At 35.4% G+C, this 20,575-nt stretch overlaps 1 protein-coding gene across 1 annotated transcript in view; it reads left to right on the top strand.

The window, feature by feature from the left end:
• LOC131678987 (myb-like protein I) overlaps window positions 1-20,575 on the top strand; it is a 457,888-nt gene that overhangs the window by 13,441 nt on the left and 423,872 nt on the right. Inside the window, exon 2 of the mRNA XM_058959495.1 lies at window positions 14,048-14,685. Coding sequence (XP_058815478.1) covers window positions 14,628-14,685 — 58 coding nt within the window. The 5' untranslated portion in view covers window positions 14,048-14,627. The remainder of the gene's footprint in view (window positions 1-14,047; window positions 14,686-20,575) is intronic.

The following is a 20,575-nucleotide window of genomic DNA, read 5'->3' as shown; positions in this document are numbered from 1 at the left end:
TTTTTTTTTATTGTGACTACGACTAACGGTTCAATATAGACACCCCATTTCAATATTTCGGAAGGAACAGAAGGTCGAGTTTGGAAAATTTGTAACTTTCATTGTACTGTTCGCACTAATGATTCAGAAATATGACCAGAAATCTTCTATTCGATTTGTAAGTGTGTATAATTTACACGAATAAAGAAAAAATAATTTTCAGGAATCAGTACTATGCGCCTTGCTCATGCTAACAATTCATTTCATCGTTAGCAATCTCCCTCCCCCCAAGGCCAACAACGCCAACAAAAACGGTCCTTTTCAGGACCACCATCCATTTTTGTAAAGAATAATTTGAAATATTCCTCGCCCAAATCACCTTTTGTCCGAAAATTCCAATGAGTATCAACATATTTGAAGAACGTGTTCCTTATGTATTCTACATCCCTCCGGTTATGTCGCAGACATTACCCACCCATCATTTTTTTTGTTTCAAGTGTTTCTCCGTCGACACGTAGCTCATCAAGTTCGTGGCTGGCATGCCATTGTGTATTAGTGCAAAGTGTACTAAGAATGTAATGGACATTTCCACAAGTATGTTGAACATAAAAAGCCTCCGTGCCATAGTTTAGAGAAATGAGAAAGGCACAATTGCACCGCTAGGTGGATTAAAACAGGTTTTTTTGAAGTGCACCCGGAAATTTTAAACAAAGACGTATCGCCATGTAAAACTAGATTTATTTCGATTCTTGATTGATACTACACTACCAAGCAGATGTTCATTGTGTGATATGTTCCATACAAATTACGGGAACAGTGAAGGTTCGGTATCTTCCAGATTTATGAAAAAACTCTAAAAAGTTGCCTTCGATTTGTAAAAAATTTACCTGCCTTTGCGAGCCTTAAAAAAACATTTTCTTTCATAACCTCTGACCGGATAAGACTGCGATATCACCGAAATCTTAATGACAACTATATAAAATTTAAAAATTCCACTTGCCGTTCCAAATTGTCCTCCTTCTCCGAGTGATAAGTGGCCTTTTAAGGACCGAAACGGACTTCCCCGGACGGTGCATTGTTTCAGTCCCGAGCTCCGTCATATTATTAATAAATCTTTGGCCACACGCGCTCGCAGGAGGCAGCTCCTAAATACCAGCATGGCACTCGACAATGTTAAGTAGGCAATAACAATTATCATCCGATGCGGCTGTTTCGGCGGATCGGGGCGAGTTTGGCGCACGGTGATGCGTGGATACGCGAGCTTACGAAATTAAAAACCCAAAAAGCTGTGAACGAAACAAAAAATAATAGCCGCAAAACTGTCAAAAGACGTCAACGATAAAGATGGGTGGATGACGCGACGACCCGGGACCGCTTACCGTCCGTCCATCCCCGCGTCGATCGCTCGCGCCGATCGTCGGGTGCGATTCCTTATTTATCAACAAATAAATATTAAGTTTTTTCGTTACTTTCTGAACTGATGGGCCTTGCTCTCCATCGAGCGACTACACACGGATCCCACCAGTCAAGTGTTGGTGTCTGTGTCTGATGAAGGCGCGCGTACATGTGGTTGAGTGCGTTTCGATTCGACAGCCACCATCAGCAGAGTTCAATTACACCGGTAAATACAAATATTAATTTCTGACGAAAATGTTTCCGACGACGTTGTCGGATGGTGGACGGGTGTGAAGTAGTGCTATGAGCAACGACGGGGAATTGACACCGACGACGACGACGACGACCAGAACGACCGGATGTGTGACCGGGGGAGAGACTGAACCTCGCAAGAAGACGCTCAGCGGCGATGCGATGTTGTGGGACTCTCGCGAGTTGTTATTGTTTTGTACGAGCCGGACCGAGTGGGACGCGAAAAGCGACGCAGTGCCAGCGGTAGGGAAACAGCACAAAGTTCATGAGTCAACAGAATTGAACTCGCCGTGGCCTGTGGTTTGGCTTGAGACTGGCTGTATGTGATGGTCGGTGACTTGGGGATTCTCGGAACCAACAAAGAACGAACGAACTGCGCATCGGGCGGCGGATTGCCGTCTTTGACTTTGGGTGTTCTGTTGTGACTACTACCTACTCGTGATATCTCACGCTGCCCGGGGCTTTGATTTTGTTTTTTGTTTTTGCAAATTCAACTGGCAAATTTAGTGCTACTCGTGGTGCTTCGTAGCAGATCGGGCAGAAAGGTGATAAAAAGTGTTGCCATATTCCCAATTTTTTCTACAGTAATGGTACAGAAGTTATTTTTTTAGTAAAAATACTGCCACTATGCGCATAACTGTCCCATGTGGTATAGGATTCCCTATGGGAATTATATACAATTAAACGCTGAGTGACGGTATTCGAGCTGGTTATTCGATATAAGGGACACATTTGCATGAAGAAAAATAAAGTAGGTTTTTCTGAAATTCATACTCCTTTCAAATTCCTAAATTCATAGTTAGTAGAAGTTAAATCAAAGTTAGTAGAACTACCGAAGATTAGAAAAATCTGAAGCTACAACCAGAATCCAGTATTTTTTATTTTATTTTTGTTCGTACTCTAAATATCTTGTGAAACAGCACACAATACAAATCCAGCAACACTGTCACTAGTAATGATAATCAGTAATATGAGCGGAGAGCTAGCGCAAGTAAAAAGTACTGCATTGTTACATTTATTTGCACTCTGATGTCACCTGATAGGGCGAAGCGCAGAGGTGAAACGAGGTGAATGGTTGACGGCGCGTAGCGAGCCAGAATGTCATGTGCTTTCAGTCGAATCGGCCGGTTCGTGATTGTACTTACGAGCAATGTACTTTTGTGTTCAACCTGTGCCGGTAATTATAATGACTTTCCACCATTGTTGTGCTGATAGGTCAAATGATAACTGATTACCGGTTTGGTCAAATTAGTCTGTTATTTTTTAGAAAGATTTAGTCATAACATAGGAACATAAAAGAACCACGCGCTCCCATAGTGATGCGATTGAAGATGATGCGTGATGTAACCATGGATGCCGTTCTTTTATATAACATGAAAAGCATTTTCCATTGCAACTACACATACAATATAGATCAAACCTCCCATACCTGCAAAGATCAAAAGGGTCAAACCGGTAAATCTTCCCGCTGAAACATCCGGCGATACACGGGTTGGCGTGTCCACCTTTTCAGAAACGCTCTAGCTCAGATTGTTATTGTTTTCGATGGTGATGATTTTTGCTCGCGCAAAACTGTGAACGGTCAGTCTGACGGCCGGTCGAATCCTGGGTTCAGCTAAAAATAGAACACAGTTCTATGGTCGAGACGAGCCGTAACCAAACCAAAGCCAAGATGACCTTTGATCACTTTCAGAGTCGCTATACCGGGGTGAGCCGACCTTCTTAACTCCCGATTGCAACCGTCGGGAAACACATCCAGAATCGGGAATCGCATTTACTATCGAGTAGTTCTCGGCACGCTGCCAGAAGTTCACCCGATCATTTCGGAAGGAGTACAAAAGTGAACGAAAAACAAAAGTTATGATCATCTCCTGGCAGCAGCAGCCAGCGGTGTTCTCTTAGATGGGAATGGAATACGTGCTCTTTTGCGCTTCGTTTGACCATTCCGATGCTAGTCTTGATATTTTCCGACGTTGTTGTTGTTGTTATGGTGCCTGCTACCGCTGACATTTTATAAATAAAAGAGCAAACTGATCAACCTTTCCTAACCTAACCGGTCGGTGTACCGCGCTTCGATACTTGTATGCAGCATTAGGTGGTGTGATTTTTCGTGTTTATGTGTGCTGCATGCATTAAAAATCAGATTTATTAGTTTGGAATTTCGACACGGCAATTCGTGTAGTAGTTCAACCTTTCAGTTTTTTTTTATCAAGTAGTTATTTGAACGTAGTTAGTTGTGCAGTTGGGCTTTTTCGTATATATCTCTATTGCGAAGGAACATGGAAAAGGATTAATATAGAGCAAAAAGTGTATTAATATTAGTATACTTCTTGTTTATTTGAAATTTCTTTATGAGCACAGGATACCATCATTTTTCTACGATCTTTAATAATAAATAATCAGCTGTTTATTTTGGAACTCGAATAAATCTCACTAATGAAAAACTGCGAACTAATCCCCGATCTTTTGCCGTTAACTCAAGCAAGCCACATAGGATAATTTATTTTTGTGTTGTACACAAATTGTATTAAATGATGCCATTATATTATATGTTCAAAAGGCTCTCAATTGGCAAGGGATTAGAAGAAATGAAAAGAATAATTAGAGCAATAATGTTCAAGGTAGAGCGAGGGTCTGAAAATAGTAAAGGAAAGTAGGAAATAGGGTCATATAAACTAGCTCAAAGTTTCTCGATGATTTAACCCTTTGTCTTTTACCGCAATAGTTGGAATGTTGTAGCATTTCTATCAAAGGCAAATCACCCGAGTCTGCGGCATGTCCTGTATTTTTAAATAACTCTTTTCACTTTATGGAATTGTGAACGAATATTTCTTTAACCATGCAATAATATATTGTTGCAGCATTTTATTGAACAGTGTTCAGAAGTTCCTCGGAAATGTACATCTAAAAGATCTATTTGGCCTTCGTTCCAATGAAATTTGAGCAACAGAAGAGTAGGTGAGAATGCCAAAAATTGTAAAATAAACGCTGCATGTACGCCCATTAACCAAAAACAAATAGACAAATAAACAGATAAAATTTTTTTTGAAAATGAATGAATCAGGTAATAAAGAAATAAAGAAAAAAGAAATAAGAAATAATGAAATAAAGAAATAAAGAAATAAAGAAATAAAGAAATAAAGAAATAAAGAAATAAAAAAATAAAGAAATAAAGAAATAAAGAAATAAAGAAATAAAGAAATAAAGAAATAAAGAAATAAAGAAATAAAGAAATAAAGAAATAAATAAATAAAGAAATAAAGAAATAAAGAAATAAAGGAATAAAGAAATAAAAGAATAAAGAAATGAAGAGATAGAGAAATAAAGAAATAAACAAATAAAGAGAAAAAAGAAATAGGGAAATAAAGAACAGATAAAGAGCTTTAAAATTGAATAAATCAGGGAATAAAAAAATAACAAAATAAAGTTTGAACAAATAAATAAAATGAAGAAATAAAGAAAAGAATATATAAATAAAATGAAATAAAGAAATAAAAAAGAGAAATAAAGGCAAAAAGAAATAAAGAAATACAGAAACGAAGAAATAAAAAAATTAAGAAAAAAATAAAGAACTTAAGGAAGAAAAGAAATAAACAAATAAACAAATAAACAAATAAACAAATAAACAAATAAACAAATAAACAAATAAACAAATAAACAAATAAACAAATAAACAAATAAACAAATAAACAAATAAACAAATAAACAAATAAACAAGTAAACAAAAAAACAAAAAAAAAACAAATAAACAAATAAACAAATAAACAAATTAACAAATAAACAAATAAACAAATAAACAAGTAAACAAATAAACAAATAAACAAATAAACAAATAAACAAATAAACAAATAAACAAATAAATAAATAAACAAATAAACAAATAAATAAATAAACAAATAAACAAATAAACAAATAAACAAATAAACAAATAAACAAATAAACAAATAAACAAATAAACAAATAAACAAATAAACAAATAAACAAATAAACAAATAAACAAATAAACAAATAAACAAATAAACAAATAAACAAATAAACAAACAAACAAATAAACAAATAAACAAATACACAAATACACAAATAAACAAATAAACAAAAAAAACAAATAAACAAATAATCAAATAGACAAATAAACAAATAAACAAATAAACAAATAAACAAATAAACAAATAAACAAATAAACAAATAAACAAATAAACAAATACACAAATACACAAATAAACAAATAAACAAAAAAAACAAATAAACAAATAAATAAATAAACAAATAAACAAATAAAGAAATAAACAAATAAACAAATAAACAAATGAACAAATAAACAAATAAACAAATAAACAAATAAACAAATAAACAAATAAACAAATAAACAAATAAACAAATAAACAAATAAACAAATAAACAAATAAACAAATAAACAAATAAACAAATAAACAAATAAACAAATAAACAAATAAACAAATAAACAAATAAACAAATAAACAAATAAACAAATAAACAAATAAACAAATAAACAAATAAACAAATAAACAAATAAACAAATAAACAAATAAACAAATAAACAAATAAACAAATAAACAAATAAACAAATAAACAAATAAACAAATAAACAAATAAACAAATAAACAAATAAACAAATAAACAAATAAACAAATAAACAAATAAACAAATAAACAAATAAACAAATAAACAAATAAACAAATAAACATATAAACAAATAAACAAATAAACAAATAAACAAATAAACAAATAAACAAATAAACAAATAAACAAATAAACAAATAAACAAATAAACAAATAAACAAATAAACAAATAAACAAATAAACAAATAAACAAATAAACAAATAAACAAATAAACAAATAAACAAATAAACAAATAGACAAATAAACAAATAAACAAATAAACAAATAAACAAATAAATGGGAATAAAAAAACAAAGAAACTCAAAAAATCAGGACCTCCAAAACTCCGAAATTCAAAAACTCGGAAACTCAGAAATTTGAAAACTCGGAAACTTCGAAAAATCCGGAAGCTCAGAAACTCAGGAACTCGCAAAATGCGAAAGCTTGGACACTCAGAAATTCAGAAACTCAGGAACTCAAAAATGCGGAGACTCGGACACAGAAACTCGGAAACCCAATCGTAGATGCTCGGAAATTCAGAATCTACGAAAATTTGATACTCAGAAACTTAACATCTCAGAGGCGAAGAAATTCTGAAGCTCAGAAGCTCAGGTGATCAAAACTTGGAAACTCAGTAGTCGAGATAAAAAAGAACTCAAAAACTCAGAGGCTCAGAAACATGGAAACTAAGAAGTCCAAATATAAAAGAATTCGAAAACTCGGGAACTAGAAACTCAGAAACTCAAAAATTCAGAAACCTGTGATTTCTAAAACGCCAGAAAACTCGGAAACATGGTAAATCAAGAACTTGGAAGTGCAGAAATTCAGAAACTCAGAAACTGATGAATTCAAAGAGTCGAAACACATAAGTTCCGTAACTCAGAAACTCGAAAAGCCGATTATTCAGAAACCCAGAAGCACGGGAACGAAGAATTCAAAAATTTGTAGAGTAAAAAACTCAGAAACTTGGAAACCCAGATATTCAGAAACTCAGAAATTCCGAAGCTCAGGAACTCAAAAACTCTGGAACTAAAAAACTCCAAAACTCGGAAACCTAAATTCTGAAGCTTGGAAACTCAGCATCTAAGAAACTTAGAAACTCAAAATCTCAGAAACTGAGAAATTCTGAATCTCAGAAATTCAGATACTCAAAAACTCCGAGATTCAAAAACTCAGAAGCTCAGATTCAGAAGACCTTCAAAACTCGGAGACACAGAAACTTAGAAGCTCAGAAACTCAAAAATTCAGAAACCGGTAATCTCCGAATCTCTAATATTGAGAAACTCACACGCCAGGAGACTCAGAAACCCAGTAAATCAAGAACTCGCAAGCGCAGAAGTTCAGAAACTCAGAATCCCAGAAACTCAAAAACTGAGGAATTCATAGAGTCGAAACTCAGAAATTCATTAGCTCAGGAACTCGAAAACCCAGACACTCCCTCACAGTATTCATTCACTATCGGTCTCATTGTGATAATTAGCTTTAGAAGGAGTTTACCTCCCACTTTGTACTGCACTATCAAGCAGCACGACTCCATGGACAAATTTTCTACCATCAGCGCCGTTCTATGGGACTATCACCATCTGTGGGAATAAAAGCCACATTCTAGTTGAACTGGAACTGGGTTATGCTTGATATGGCAGATAACAAAATTTCCAGTACACGGAATCAGGTAAATGCGCAATGTGTATCACCTCTACGTGCTGAGTTCCTCCCGATTTACTCGTAGTTACTCAGGGAACTCAATAATTAAGAAGCACAGAAACTGAAAAATACAGGGAGTAAAAAAAACTCTGAGATTCAGAGACTTGGAAACTCAGAAATTCAAAGCCTCACAAACTCAGGAATTAAAAAGCTCGTAGACTCAGAGTCTCGGGAACTCAAACTCGGAGACTCAGAAACTCAGAAATTCAAAAACTCAGAAACACAGGAATTCACAAGCTCAGAAACTCAGGGACTCAAAAACTTGAAATTTTAGAAATTCAGAATCTCAGAAACTGAGAAGCTCAAGAACTCAAAAACACAGGAACTCAAACTTGGAGACTCAAAATCACAAAAACTCGGAGGCTTAGAGATTTAGGAACTCAAAAACTCAGGAACTCAACAACTCGGAGACTCAGAAACTAAATAGTTAAAAAAAATTAGAAATTCAGAAACTCTAAAACTTAGACACTCAGAAATTCAGAAACGCAGAGTTTTAAAAACTCAGAAGCTCAAAAATTTAGAAACTCGGTAACTCAGGAACTAAGAAACTCAGAAACTGAGTAATTCAGAAGGTCCGAAACTCAAAAACTCGCAGACTCAGAAACTCAGCAATTTAGAATTTCAAATACTCGTTAACTCAAAATCTTTTTAACCTAAAAGCTCAGCAACGAGGAAACTCATAACCCAGAAGCCAAGAAGATCTCAGAAAATTTTATAAGAAACTCAGAAACTGAGGAATTCAAAAACTCAGGACCTAAAAAATTAAGAAACCATTGGTCGAAAACTCAAGAACTCAGTAACTCAAAAACTCGGAAATACCATAAAAACGGAAATCCTGGAACTCGAAAACTTAGGAACTCAGTAACTCGAACACTCCGAAACTAAGAAACTCAAAACTTCATGATCTTAAACCGCAGGATATTCAGAAATTCAGAAATTCATAACTCGGAAATTGAGGAATTCAGAGTCCCAGTCCCTAAGAAATTCAGAAGCAATAACATGGAAACTCAAGAGCACAGGATCTAAAAACATCAGAAAATCTGAAAGTCAGATGTTCGGGAATACTGAAACTCAAAAACTGAGGAACTTAAAAACTCGGCAACTCAAACGCCAGGAGAATAAGAAACTCAGATGTTCAGAAATTAGGAAACTTAGAAAATCAGTAATTCCAAAGCTCAGAAACTCAAAAACCCAGGGATCCCAGGTGTTAGTTTTGATACATCGTCACACTGGCAGCAAGTCGGTGTCTGTTACTGACAAGTGGAGCACGAAACATTAAAATCTAACTTTTCAATGTTAGGTCTTGTGCCCTTATGCGCAAATTGGTTAATCCAATTTTTTACCTCGGGGAAAAAGATTGCATATTCGCAGGCGTTTGACTCCCATGCCAAAAGACAGTTTGTTTCCCTGTAATCGTCAACGACCCAGAGCTTCTGTGCTTGGCTAATCGGGACATCACTCGGTGCCAGCCAGTTGCTTTAGACGTTCACATATTTACTGTGAACTGTTTGGATTTAGCGTCTAACTGACGCCAATTTGGTGTTAGTTTTGATACGTCGTCTAACTGGCTTCAGGTTGGTGTCAGTTACTGATGAGTGGAAAACGAAACAATTAAATCCCATTTTTTTCCCAGGAACTCAGAAATTTAGAAACTCGATGACTCAGAAACTCAGAAACTGGATTATTATCCAGATACCTGAGTATCTGGATAATAATGCAGTAACTCAAAAACTCAGACATTCAAAAACTCGGAAACTCAAAAATTCAGAAACTCGAAGACACGGAAATTGAAAAGCTCAGTAACATGGAAACTGAAGAAACTTGAAGGCTAAAAAATAGAAACTTGATAACCCAGAAACACTGAGACGTAGAACCCAAATACTCAGGAACTCAGAGAATCGGATACTCAGAAACACACTAACTGAGAAAGTTGGAATTTTCAGAAACTCAGAAACCAAAAGAATCAATCGCATAATAACCCAGAAATTCTGGAATTCATTAACTCGGGAAGTCTGAAACTCAGACACTCAGAGGCAAAAAATCCCAAAACCATGAAATCTCAGGAACTCGTTAAAAATATTAAAAATCTGGAATATTGATAAAATTCATGAAATATGTTAAATCTGCAACATTTGTACTGCTAATGATCGTAAATCAGTCGCATAAGGATAGGAACTCCGATAGAAAATGGGACAAATATGTCATCTGGGCTGTGTAATATTTTTAAAATATGCAAAAATGGTCAAAAATTGTAAAATATTGAAAATTTGTGAAGTTGAATAAATTTGTAAAATCTATAAAATCTGAAAAATCTGTAAAATCTGTAAAATCTGTAAAATCTGTAAAATCTGTAAAATCTGTAAAATCTGTAAAATCTGTAAAATCTGTAAAATCTGTAAAATCTGTAAAATCTGTAGAATCTGTAAAATCTGTAAAATCTGTAAAATCTGTAAAATCTGTAAAATCTGTAAAATCTGTAAAATCTGTAAAATCTGTAAAATCTGTAAAATCTGTAAAATCTGTAAAATCTGTAAAATCTGTAAAATCTGTGAAATATGTAAAATCTGTAAAATCTGTAAAATCTGTAAAATCTGTAAAATCTGTAAAATCTGTAAAATCTGTAAAATCTGTAAAATCTGTAAAATCTGTAAAATCTGTAAAATCTGTAAAATCTGTAAAATCTGTAAAATCTGTAAAATCTGTAAAATCTGTAAAATCTGTAAAATCTGTAAAATCTGTAAAATCTGTAAAATCTGTAAAATCTGTAAAATCTGTAAAATCTGTAAAATCTGTAAAATCTGTAAAATCTGTAAAATCTGTAAAATCTGTAAAATCTGTAAAATCTGTAAAATCTGTAAAATCTGTAAAATCTGTAAAATCTGTAAAATCTGTAAAATCTGTAAAATCTGTAAAATCTGTAAAATCTGTAAAATCTGTAAAATCTGTAAAATCTGTAACATCTGTAACATCTGTAAAATCTGTAAAATCTGTAAATCTGTAAAATCTGTAAAATCTGTAAAATCTGTAAAATCTGTAAAATCTGTAAAATCTGTAAAATCTGTAAAATCTGTAAAATCTGTAAAATCTGTAAAATCTGTAAAATCTGTAAAATCTGTAAAATCTGTAAAATCTGTAAAATCTGTAAAATCTGTAAAATCTGTAAAATCTGTAAAATCTGTAAAATCTGTAAAATCTGTAAAATCTGTAAAATCTGTAAAATCTGTAAAATCTGTAAAATCTGTAAAATCTGTAAAATCTGTAAAATCTGTAAAATCTGTAAAATCTGTAAAATCTGTAAAATCTGTAAAATCTGTAAAATCTGTAAAATCTGTAAAATCTGTAAAATCTGTAAAATCTGTAAAATCTGTAAAATCTGTAAAATCTGTAAAATCTGTAAAATCTGTAAAATCTGTAAAATCTGTAAAATCTGTAAAATCTGTAAAATCTGTAAAATCTGTAAAATCTGTAAAATCTGTAAAATCTGTAAAATCTGTAAAATCTGTAAAATCTGTAAAATCTGTAAAATCTGTAAAATCTGTAAAATCTGTAAAATCTGTAAAATCTGTAAAATCTGTAAAATCTGTAAAATCTGTAAAATCTGTAAAATCTGTAAAATCTGTAAAATCTGTAAAATCTGTAAAATCTGTAAAATCTGTAAAATCTGTAAAATCTGTAAAATCTGTAAAATCTGTAAAATCTGTAAAATCTGTAAAATCTGTAAAATCTGTAAAATCTGTAAAATCTGTAAAATCTGTAAAATCTGTAAAATCTGTAAAATCTGTAAAATCTGTAAAATCTGTAAAATCTGTAAAATCTGTAAAATCTGTAAAATCTGTAAAATCTGTAAAATCTGTAAAATCTGTAAAATCTGTAAAATCTGTAAAATTTGTAAAATTTGTAAAATCTGTAAAATCTGTAAAATCTGTAAAATCTGTAAAATCTGTAAAATCTGTAAAATCTGTAAAATCTGTAAAATTTGTAAAATTTGTAAACTCTGTGAAATTTGTAAAATCTGTGAAATTTGTAAAATCTGTAAAATCAGTAAAATCTATTAAATCTGTAAAATTTGTAAATAAATAGGTTTTACCTAAATTTTTCTCTAGTAAGGAGACATTTGTATAAATTATCGGTTCTAAATCTAAGGCACGTCCCCCAATACTTCGCCTCAACAAACACTCAACCCATTCATCGATATGTCAATTCTAAGCTTGCTATAATAATCACCTACTTAAGTGGTGACATCCAACACAATCACAGTCTCGAGGGTCACACACGTACGTGAGCAGGGCCAAGTAATAGTGCATGGTTTACCTACCTAACCCTTCGTTGCCACACGCTGCCGTGACGACAATGACGACGACGACGAAGACTACGACGACAATGGTCATGCGATAAGACACGGGGCACCAGTCATACGAGGTAACGAGGTCACTTTATCTCTTCTCGATGGCAGCTCCGTAGCATATACGAATACGGCACATGGCACGAGGACGCCCCGCTCCGTTCACGAGTAACGCTGTCCACCACTCTTTGCGTGCGTCTGATGTGTTCCGTCTCCTGTCTGGTGCTACCTATACCTAACCTACCCCTTCCAAATACACTGGTGATGGGATGGGATGCGAATTGTAATTGTTTGGTGATGATGACTGGAAGTAATTTCTGAATTTATTTGGATTAACTTTGGGGATTTGATTTATCTTTGGTATGGGGAAGAAGCGAGGTTAACTATTCAATTATGGGCACAATGCCTAAATTGACAAAGCACGAACATCGATTATGAAACGTTTAAAGGGATTATAATTGAAGGGGCACTCCTTCGGTCAAAGTTGTCAAAGCAGATGGAATTGCCCGTGTCGCTGGGCATACCTAGTTACCTCGCTAATATGTGGTAGTAGGCTGGTGGTTGCCATATCACACTATAAAATTTTCGTTCCGACTGACAGGATGTGGCTTGAATATTCTCCGTAAGCTTGAAGAATTCAAGAATTCGGTGCAACGTTGATTGATCGGCCCAATTTAACGTCGTCGCGATCCATTTTCTTTATTATTCTCAAACGGTAAGTTGTCATCGTATATTGCTGAACGTTATGATGTTTGCATGCCCAGTTCTATAACTTGGAGTAAAGCGTCCAGAATTGCTCTCGAAGCACGTCTATTGATCTGGAAAGAGGGAGGATTTACAATCAGATGTCGTTTTTCATTGAAAAACACTGGGGCAGTATATTGCACTGGTTTTGCATTTTCTAGCCGAAGTGGGAATGAAACACGTCAAGTTGCCTGCTCTTCTGCTAGAATATGCAAACCCAGTGCAATCCACCGCCCCGGGGGTTTTCAATGAAAAACCCCAAGAGAATGTTGTGGGTTAAGGATAATTATTATAATTGTAATCTGGTTTTCCGAATGCGCGAAAAATTACCTTGAATTGACAATTCTAAATTGAAATCATTCAAACTTCGGAAAAATTGGTCAAGTTTTGTTATTGCAATTTACTGCATTGTTGGCGTATACTTCATTTCAAGCATTTAAATTTGTGAATTGGGAACGATTTTTGTCAATGTGCTTAGAGAATAAAAGCTCCTTGATTTTTGCATTCGAGGAAAAAATCCACAATTTGGAGTATTCCGAAAAATTACCAACTTTTCACAGAGTTTTTTGCGATCTACTTGAACCGCCAGTTTGATAGATTTTGTGTAGAATATGAGTTGTCTCGTAAGGAAGTAATATGGGACCATTAATTTTTACGCTATTTTTAACGATGTTGCTTGATATTGGGTCAAACTGGTCCACGCTTACGCTTTGAAATTGTACCATGAAGCTCATGCTGCCAACAAGTGCCTCAGTGTGCTAGATCCATGGGTATATTCAATAGGTGTAGCATGGAGAAATGCCGACTTATAACACCGAAATGCCAGACTGACATGTTGCAACTACAAAATCGATAGGAATCATCTCGAATGATTTATATTATCACGTGAATGGGCTCAGATGGTCAACAAATAAACAAATAGTTTCGCTACCAAGTCGACAAAAAACTTCTTTTCACTAATTTCCTATTTACCAAAACTAATAGAAACAATCCTATTTTTTCAATTTCAGATTTCCTCTAGTTCGATCTGTTCCTGGAGCTGGATATCAGCAGTAATCAAGCTCCCAAACACACGTGTTCGCACGGAGAAAATCTCAAGAAACGATTTTTGCCGTTCGCTAGCCGAGTGAAAAACTACAGCGATAAAAGTGTGTCTATTTATATACTGATAAGAACTTCACCTTCCCGATCGCGCCGTTGTAGGCCGCGTACAAGTTCACTACTTCCCCGGCCCGGGTTCAACCTCGTGGAGGTGTCTCGGGGAAGGTTGTTGTCGTCGCTGGATGTGGTGTACTTACTAAGTGAAGAAAAACTAAGTTAGTGGCAAAGGGGGAAAACAATAAGGCACGTACCTGGCTTATCGTCTATTCGTGTGGAACCTCTGACACACATCACGCTGCCCCACACAGCACTGTAGTGAAAGGGTGACAAGGTCCTTATCTGCTAGTTTAATCAGCTACTGGTAGTAGTAGTAGTAGTAGTACCATAGTAGAAAACGGACTCAGCACATTCTGCGCAGTTTAGTTCGTCGGCATTCATCGGAAGTAGTTTGGATGAGCTGCGATCATCGAGGATTGTTCCGATGAGAACATGAGGGAAGTGAACTCGTCGGAAACATCGGTAGTATGGCCAGCTTGGTGTTATTCAGGTGAGTGGATGGTTTATGGTTGCAAATGAAAGCCTTGTTCCGCTAACTAGTTTATAGTGAGATAGAGGGAGAGAGAAAGAGAGGCGCCGCCGTCACTATTCCATCACGGCTCGACCGAGATTTACATCTTCGGCCTCGTCGGTGGTGGAAAAAATAAATTATCAACTATCACGTAGGATCGTCGGTTGTATTGCTTGGGTTCAATAAAATACTGGTTGACTCCAGGGAAACAGCTTGAATGCTTTATTTGGGATCACTATTAAAATACATTAACCGAGAAAGCAAAATTGTTCTGCTTGAAAATGGATCTAATTTAAATGTAAATGACGCATTTTACATCAGAGAATGGCCGACAGAAAGTTAGTTTTTTTAGGTTGAGCCTATTTTGCTATGATTCGTCATTCAAATATTTAGCAAACGGGACTCTATTTTATGAATACAAAGTTGATCATTTTTGTGTTCGATTGGATTTCTTTTGCCATGCGAATAACGAAGACGAAACGTGTTTTCAAAAATGTCGTTTTAATTGATCCGGAATCAGATGATTGAAGCGCAATTTCGGAAGCACCTGTATTAGGTGCATGGAAATGATAAATGAGGATAACTCTTGGGTCGATTCTCCAGATTAATTATCAAGGTCATGTTTGCGCGATGCGTGTAAAGATATCGCAATATACTGTACACGTTTAATCGTAATGCTAACCCTAATTTATTAAGTGAAAGATGCAACCTGTCGCAACATTTTAAGGGTTTAATTGCTGTTTCATCTCCTTCTGTTGTTTCATCACAAACAGTTTACGATTTCGTTACTGCCAAGCAGAAAAGTTAATACCGTAAAACGGTTGTTCAACTTTTCTACAGTTTTTCGAATAACTTTCTTCAATTCATGTAGATGTAACTGTTTGCATTTTAAAAACTTTAAAATAGATTGAAAACGTCCAAATTGTTTAGTAATTTATATAGTTTTTGTCGCGACTCTCATGCGCCGAATCTCCATCTATCACCTTGGCTCTAGAAGCAGACCATGATTTGGTTCAGTGCCAACATGATAACAATAAAAATTTACCTAAATTTAAGAAGCTTAACTTTACCACGTCAATGAATTGTCACAGAATAGAAGCAAGACACTAAAGGTGAGATTTGATCGGATAGCCCTACAGTAATTATAATTATATGCTAAATTTCTTCCATAAAATAGCTTAACCTAAATTGTTCTTAGATCTAGCAATCTAATACTACTTAAAGCTAATTGAGTAAAACTAAAACAAAAAGCAAATGAATTAAATGTCGTTGAAAAATTGTAAACTTAATATAACCTCATTATAGAATTTCCATGGGGCGGCAAAGAAAATTACTCATGCTACTGTAGTTGCTTATACTAAAATCTTAATCAAACACTAAACGTAAGTAACTTATACTAACAAAAAATTTCAATGAACTATTTTGTAAAACTTATGAAAATTATATACAAGCGCAGGAAATTTTCAGAATGATAGCCTTTCTATATAAGAAAGGTAAAAATGAAGAACACTATTTTAAATCCATTGTATATCCATTGTTGATTTACTTTATATTGTCTAATTATTTTGGACAAAACACCATGCGCCTCCATATCAGTAACAAAAAAAAGTAGAATTAATTTCCAATAGAATGTACTGTTCCGAAATGTTTCGCCTGATTGTACAGAATACATTAGTGAAAAAAGTATTTTTGATCTGATTACTTCAAACATAATTAACGGAAAAAGTCACAATTCAAAGCAGACTTAGTGAATATATTATAAACGCAAACTAAGTTCTTCTATTTTTCTATAAAATGCATTTGAAGTGAACAAAGAAATTGTAGTTTCGGAAACGAAAATCACTAAAAAGTCCGGACATTGCTACGTTGAAACTGCGTCGAGGGATTCCATGAGAAACCGGCCGACCGCAAAATATGACCATCGTCGATTCGAACGAAACTTTACATTTACATTTGCAAACTCCATTTAACAAATATCTTCCAAAATGCGATAGTTTTCGAGATATTTGGAATTTTGCTCCAATAAAAACAATTAATTCATGTAATTATGTCCTTTTTAAAAGTTATTCGCGTTACCCCATCATAAATTGTCAAAAGTCTAATGTTCATCGTTTTAAAGACATAATAGAAGCTTTTTCAGTGTATTTGGATCATGGAGAAGCTTTTAATAAAAAAGTTTTCCTAACAACTTTTAACAAATTTTTATAATTCATACTATTTGCAGTCAAAAGTACAATTTTATTTTTGAATGTAATTCTAAACGCCATTTTAAAATTTTAAATTTTAAATGAAAATGCTCATAACAAAAAAAATCTGAAATGTAGTAGCTTTGTAGATAAAGGGCGAACACGAAATTATTGCGACACCGAAAATGTCATGCCAATTTTCTTAAAATGTTTAAAATCAAACTAAAATTTTAGGGTAGTTTTATACATATATGGTCGGTGTGAAGTCAGACCGGACCAAGTCGCAAAACATCAAAAAATGAGTTAATGATAGCACTGGATAAAGAATTTCTTCGTTTACATTCTACTTTTACCAGATTTGAAATATGAAACAATAAACAAGAATTATGGTAAAAAATATTTTCCTATTATAATGTAAAGGATGCTGCGATTCAAACTTTAAACGCGTTTTTCTCGAATTCAATGCACTGTCACTTAGTCCGGTCTGACCTAACACCGACCATATTTACTTCAAAAATCAAAAGAAAAGTTAATCGATGGAGCCTTGAGTGTAAAATGGAACGCATTTTCGCTTGATGCCCTCCATCAAAGTCTTTACAGTGTCATCCGGTACCAGTTTCTCAGTTTTTTTTCCATTTGCTTAACATGTCCTTCTCGTCTTTGACTGTCTTCTTGTTCTTTCGAAGTTTCCGCTTCATCATTGCCCAGTACTGCTCCATCGGGCGCAGCTCCGGACAGTTTGGCGGATTCATGTCCTTTGGAACAAAATGAACAGAAATGGCCTCACACCACTCCAGGACACTTTTAGAATAGTGGCATGATGCCAAATCTGGCCAAAATAGCGGAGCTTCGTCGTGCTGCTGCAAGAACGGCAAAAGGCGCTTCTCGAGGCACTCAGATTTGTAGATCTCGCCATTTACTGTGCCCTTTGTCACGAAAGGCTCACTCCTCAGTCCGCAAGACCAGATGGCCTGCCAAATGAGATATTTGGAGGCGAACTTCGACATTTTCTTCTTAAATTTGTCATCCACAATTTGCTTAAAATCGGCTTTTGTATACGTTTCGTCGTCTATCACACAGCAGCCATATGTTGTCAGCATCTTCTCGTAGAGCTTCCGTGCCCGAGTTTTAGCCGTCGATTGTTGCCGCTTATCGCGGTTTGGGAAGTTCTGGACCTTGTATGTATGTAGTCCAGCTCTCTTCTTTGCATTCTGGACGTAGCTCTGCGACATGCCGATCTTTTTAGCCAAATCACGGCTTGGGACGTTGGGATTTGCTTTAATCATCCGCTTCACCTTTCCCTCCGTCTTTTTGTTCTCCGGTCCCGGTGTTCTTCCAGCTCCTTTGCCGTGGTCCAACGTCAACCGCTCCTGGAACCGCTTCAACACTCTGGAGACGGTTGAATGGTGAATATTCTACATTTTTCCCAACTGCCGGTGCGACAGGTCAGGAAATTCCAGGTGTTTGGAAAGAATTTGTTCTCTCGACTCGCGTTGGTTCAACTCCATTTTCGTTGAATCGAAAAACATGACTTCGAGTTTGACAGCATGTAAACAATACACATCAATGAGAAAGTGTGCAAAATTTGGTTGATTTTTACCCAATGGTAAAAAAGTTATGCCCTGTTGAATGTGTCGCAATAATTTCGTGTTCGCCCTTTATTTTAAATTTTTTTTAACAACACAATTATGTTGTTTTATTACGACATTTTTAGAAGGTATTCGCGTTCCTCCATCGACAACAATTAGTTTTTTGTAAGGCCCCTAACATTTCCTATAACTGTCTTATTGTCATCAAGGCGATATAATAAACCGTTTGAAAGCTATACAAAAACTATCAAAACATGATTTAACCATAGGATCCGATGATTAAACTATATAGTTGAATTATATTTTGGTTGTTTTTGTATAGCTTTCAAATGGTTTACAATATCGTCTTGATGTCAATGGTTATAGGAAATGTTATAGGCCTTATGAAAAACTAATTGTTGTTGATGGAGAAACGCGGCCGATAGGCTCGACCGTAGGGGTGGTGATGAGTAGATCGGCCGGGGTGTGGTGTATGTCGCTGCGTGTCAGGTCGGCTGGATGGGTGGGTACCGGGTACCGACTGCGCGCGGTGAACCCATCTCAGCCGGCATTGATACTACGAGTACGGGGCTGATATTTTGGTGATGGGCAAAGGCTACTAGGCTCGTTCGAATGCCGTATAGTGACTTTTTCGTCATATCTTCTGTCGCCTGTAACTTTGGAATGGGTCATTCAAAAAATGCTTTATCAACTCAGGGCGGTTACGCGGTTCGGGTGCTACATTCCGCCGAAACGCATCGAACATGACAAAAATATTCATCATTAATCTTAAAAAATTGTTCCACAAAATTTGTAATAACCCACGAAGTGGCAGATAGCAACAGCTGAAATTTTGTTTGTGACAAGTAGAGATCTTTAACTTTATTATTAAGAGGAGAAAAAAGTGGGGTTTTTTTCTGCAGGCATATGAAATAAGGAAAAATAATATATAATTCACGTGAAATAGCTGCTGGGTCGCTTGAGAATTTTGAGTAACCTAAAGAAATATGTAACTATTTTCTTGTTTTGAACTTAAATATAATATGTCGGACTGGAAATAAATTTCCCTCGGCATGATACTGTACCTTAATGTGGTCCGGAGGTTTTTCCACCAAAGCAGTATTACAGTGATGATATCACAGAAACTTGGGATATGAATATTTTCTTTTTAGTTAAGCTACATTGTGATCAATTTTAGTACTTAACTTGGCGACTTCTATTATCCACTGCAATGGTCTAATAATATACAATGTGGGTTTAGGGCCCAATGCTCTCAGGAGGCACCCTTCTTTTATTGTTATATTTTAAATTAGATCCATGCTAATACTCACTATACACTCATATACACTCACAATCTCTCATTCCAAACGCACAAACGTGGCCTTCGCGATAACACAAACCTGAAGACAAATGCGAACGCCCGCGATCTCGCCAACACTCAAATATCCCGGTAATTAAGTGAACGTTTTCACCTAAAAATTTTCTAACGCGGTCTCAAGCATCAACCCACCGCTCGCGCAATCATGAATCGGTAACGTCCGCAAGTCTCTGCCCTTGATTCTAGAAGCCCAAACTCATGCTTTTAATTGGACCAATAGTAATAAAAACTAGACAAGACGTCCATGCGCGATCATTGAAGAACACGAGAATATTCGAATGGCAAACATGTGGCCAAAAATAATGTGTCCACGCGAAGTTACATACACGCCACGTCAACATACAATCGCTCGAGTCCTTCGCGATCATCCACGCACAACCACATCCACGATCTCGCAAACAAGATAACAAACTGGTGACTAAATGAACGGTTTACTACTTATAAATTCACAAATGCGGTCTCAAGAGTGAACCTCCAAATGCCCGCGTTCCCGCGATTATGAATCGGTTTCGTCCGGAAACACCTATTCTTGGCCCTAGTAGACTAAGTCCAATGCCTTCAGGTGGACTAATCAAAAAGGTGATGCTAATATCCACTAAACTACACGTTCCATGGCGACATAAAAATCGATTTTATACACACGAAGTCATACGACAAATAATCATACAAATGCTTGCGTCCCTCGCAATCATCCACGCAACCCTTGTTCTCGCAGACATGCTAACATCCCGGTGATA

The sequence above is a fragment of the Topomyia yanbarensis genome, chromosome 2 (genome assembly GCF_030247195.1).
Source record: "Topomyia yanbarensis strain Yona2022 chromosome 2, ASM3024719v1, whole genome shotgun sequence".
Taxonomy (NCBI): domain Eukaryota; kingdom Metazoa; phylum Arthropoda; class Insecta; order Diptera; family Culicidae; genus Topomyia; species Topomyia yanbarensis.
This window is presented reverse-complemented; position numbering and strand designations above follow the sequence as displayed.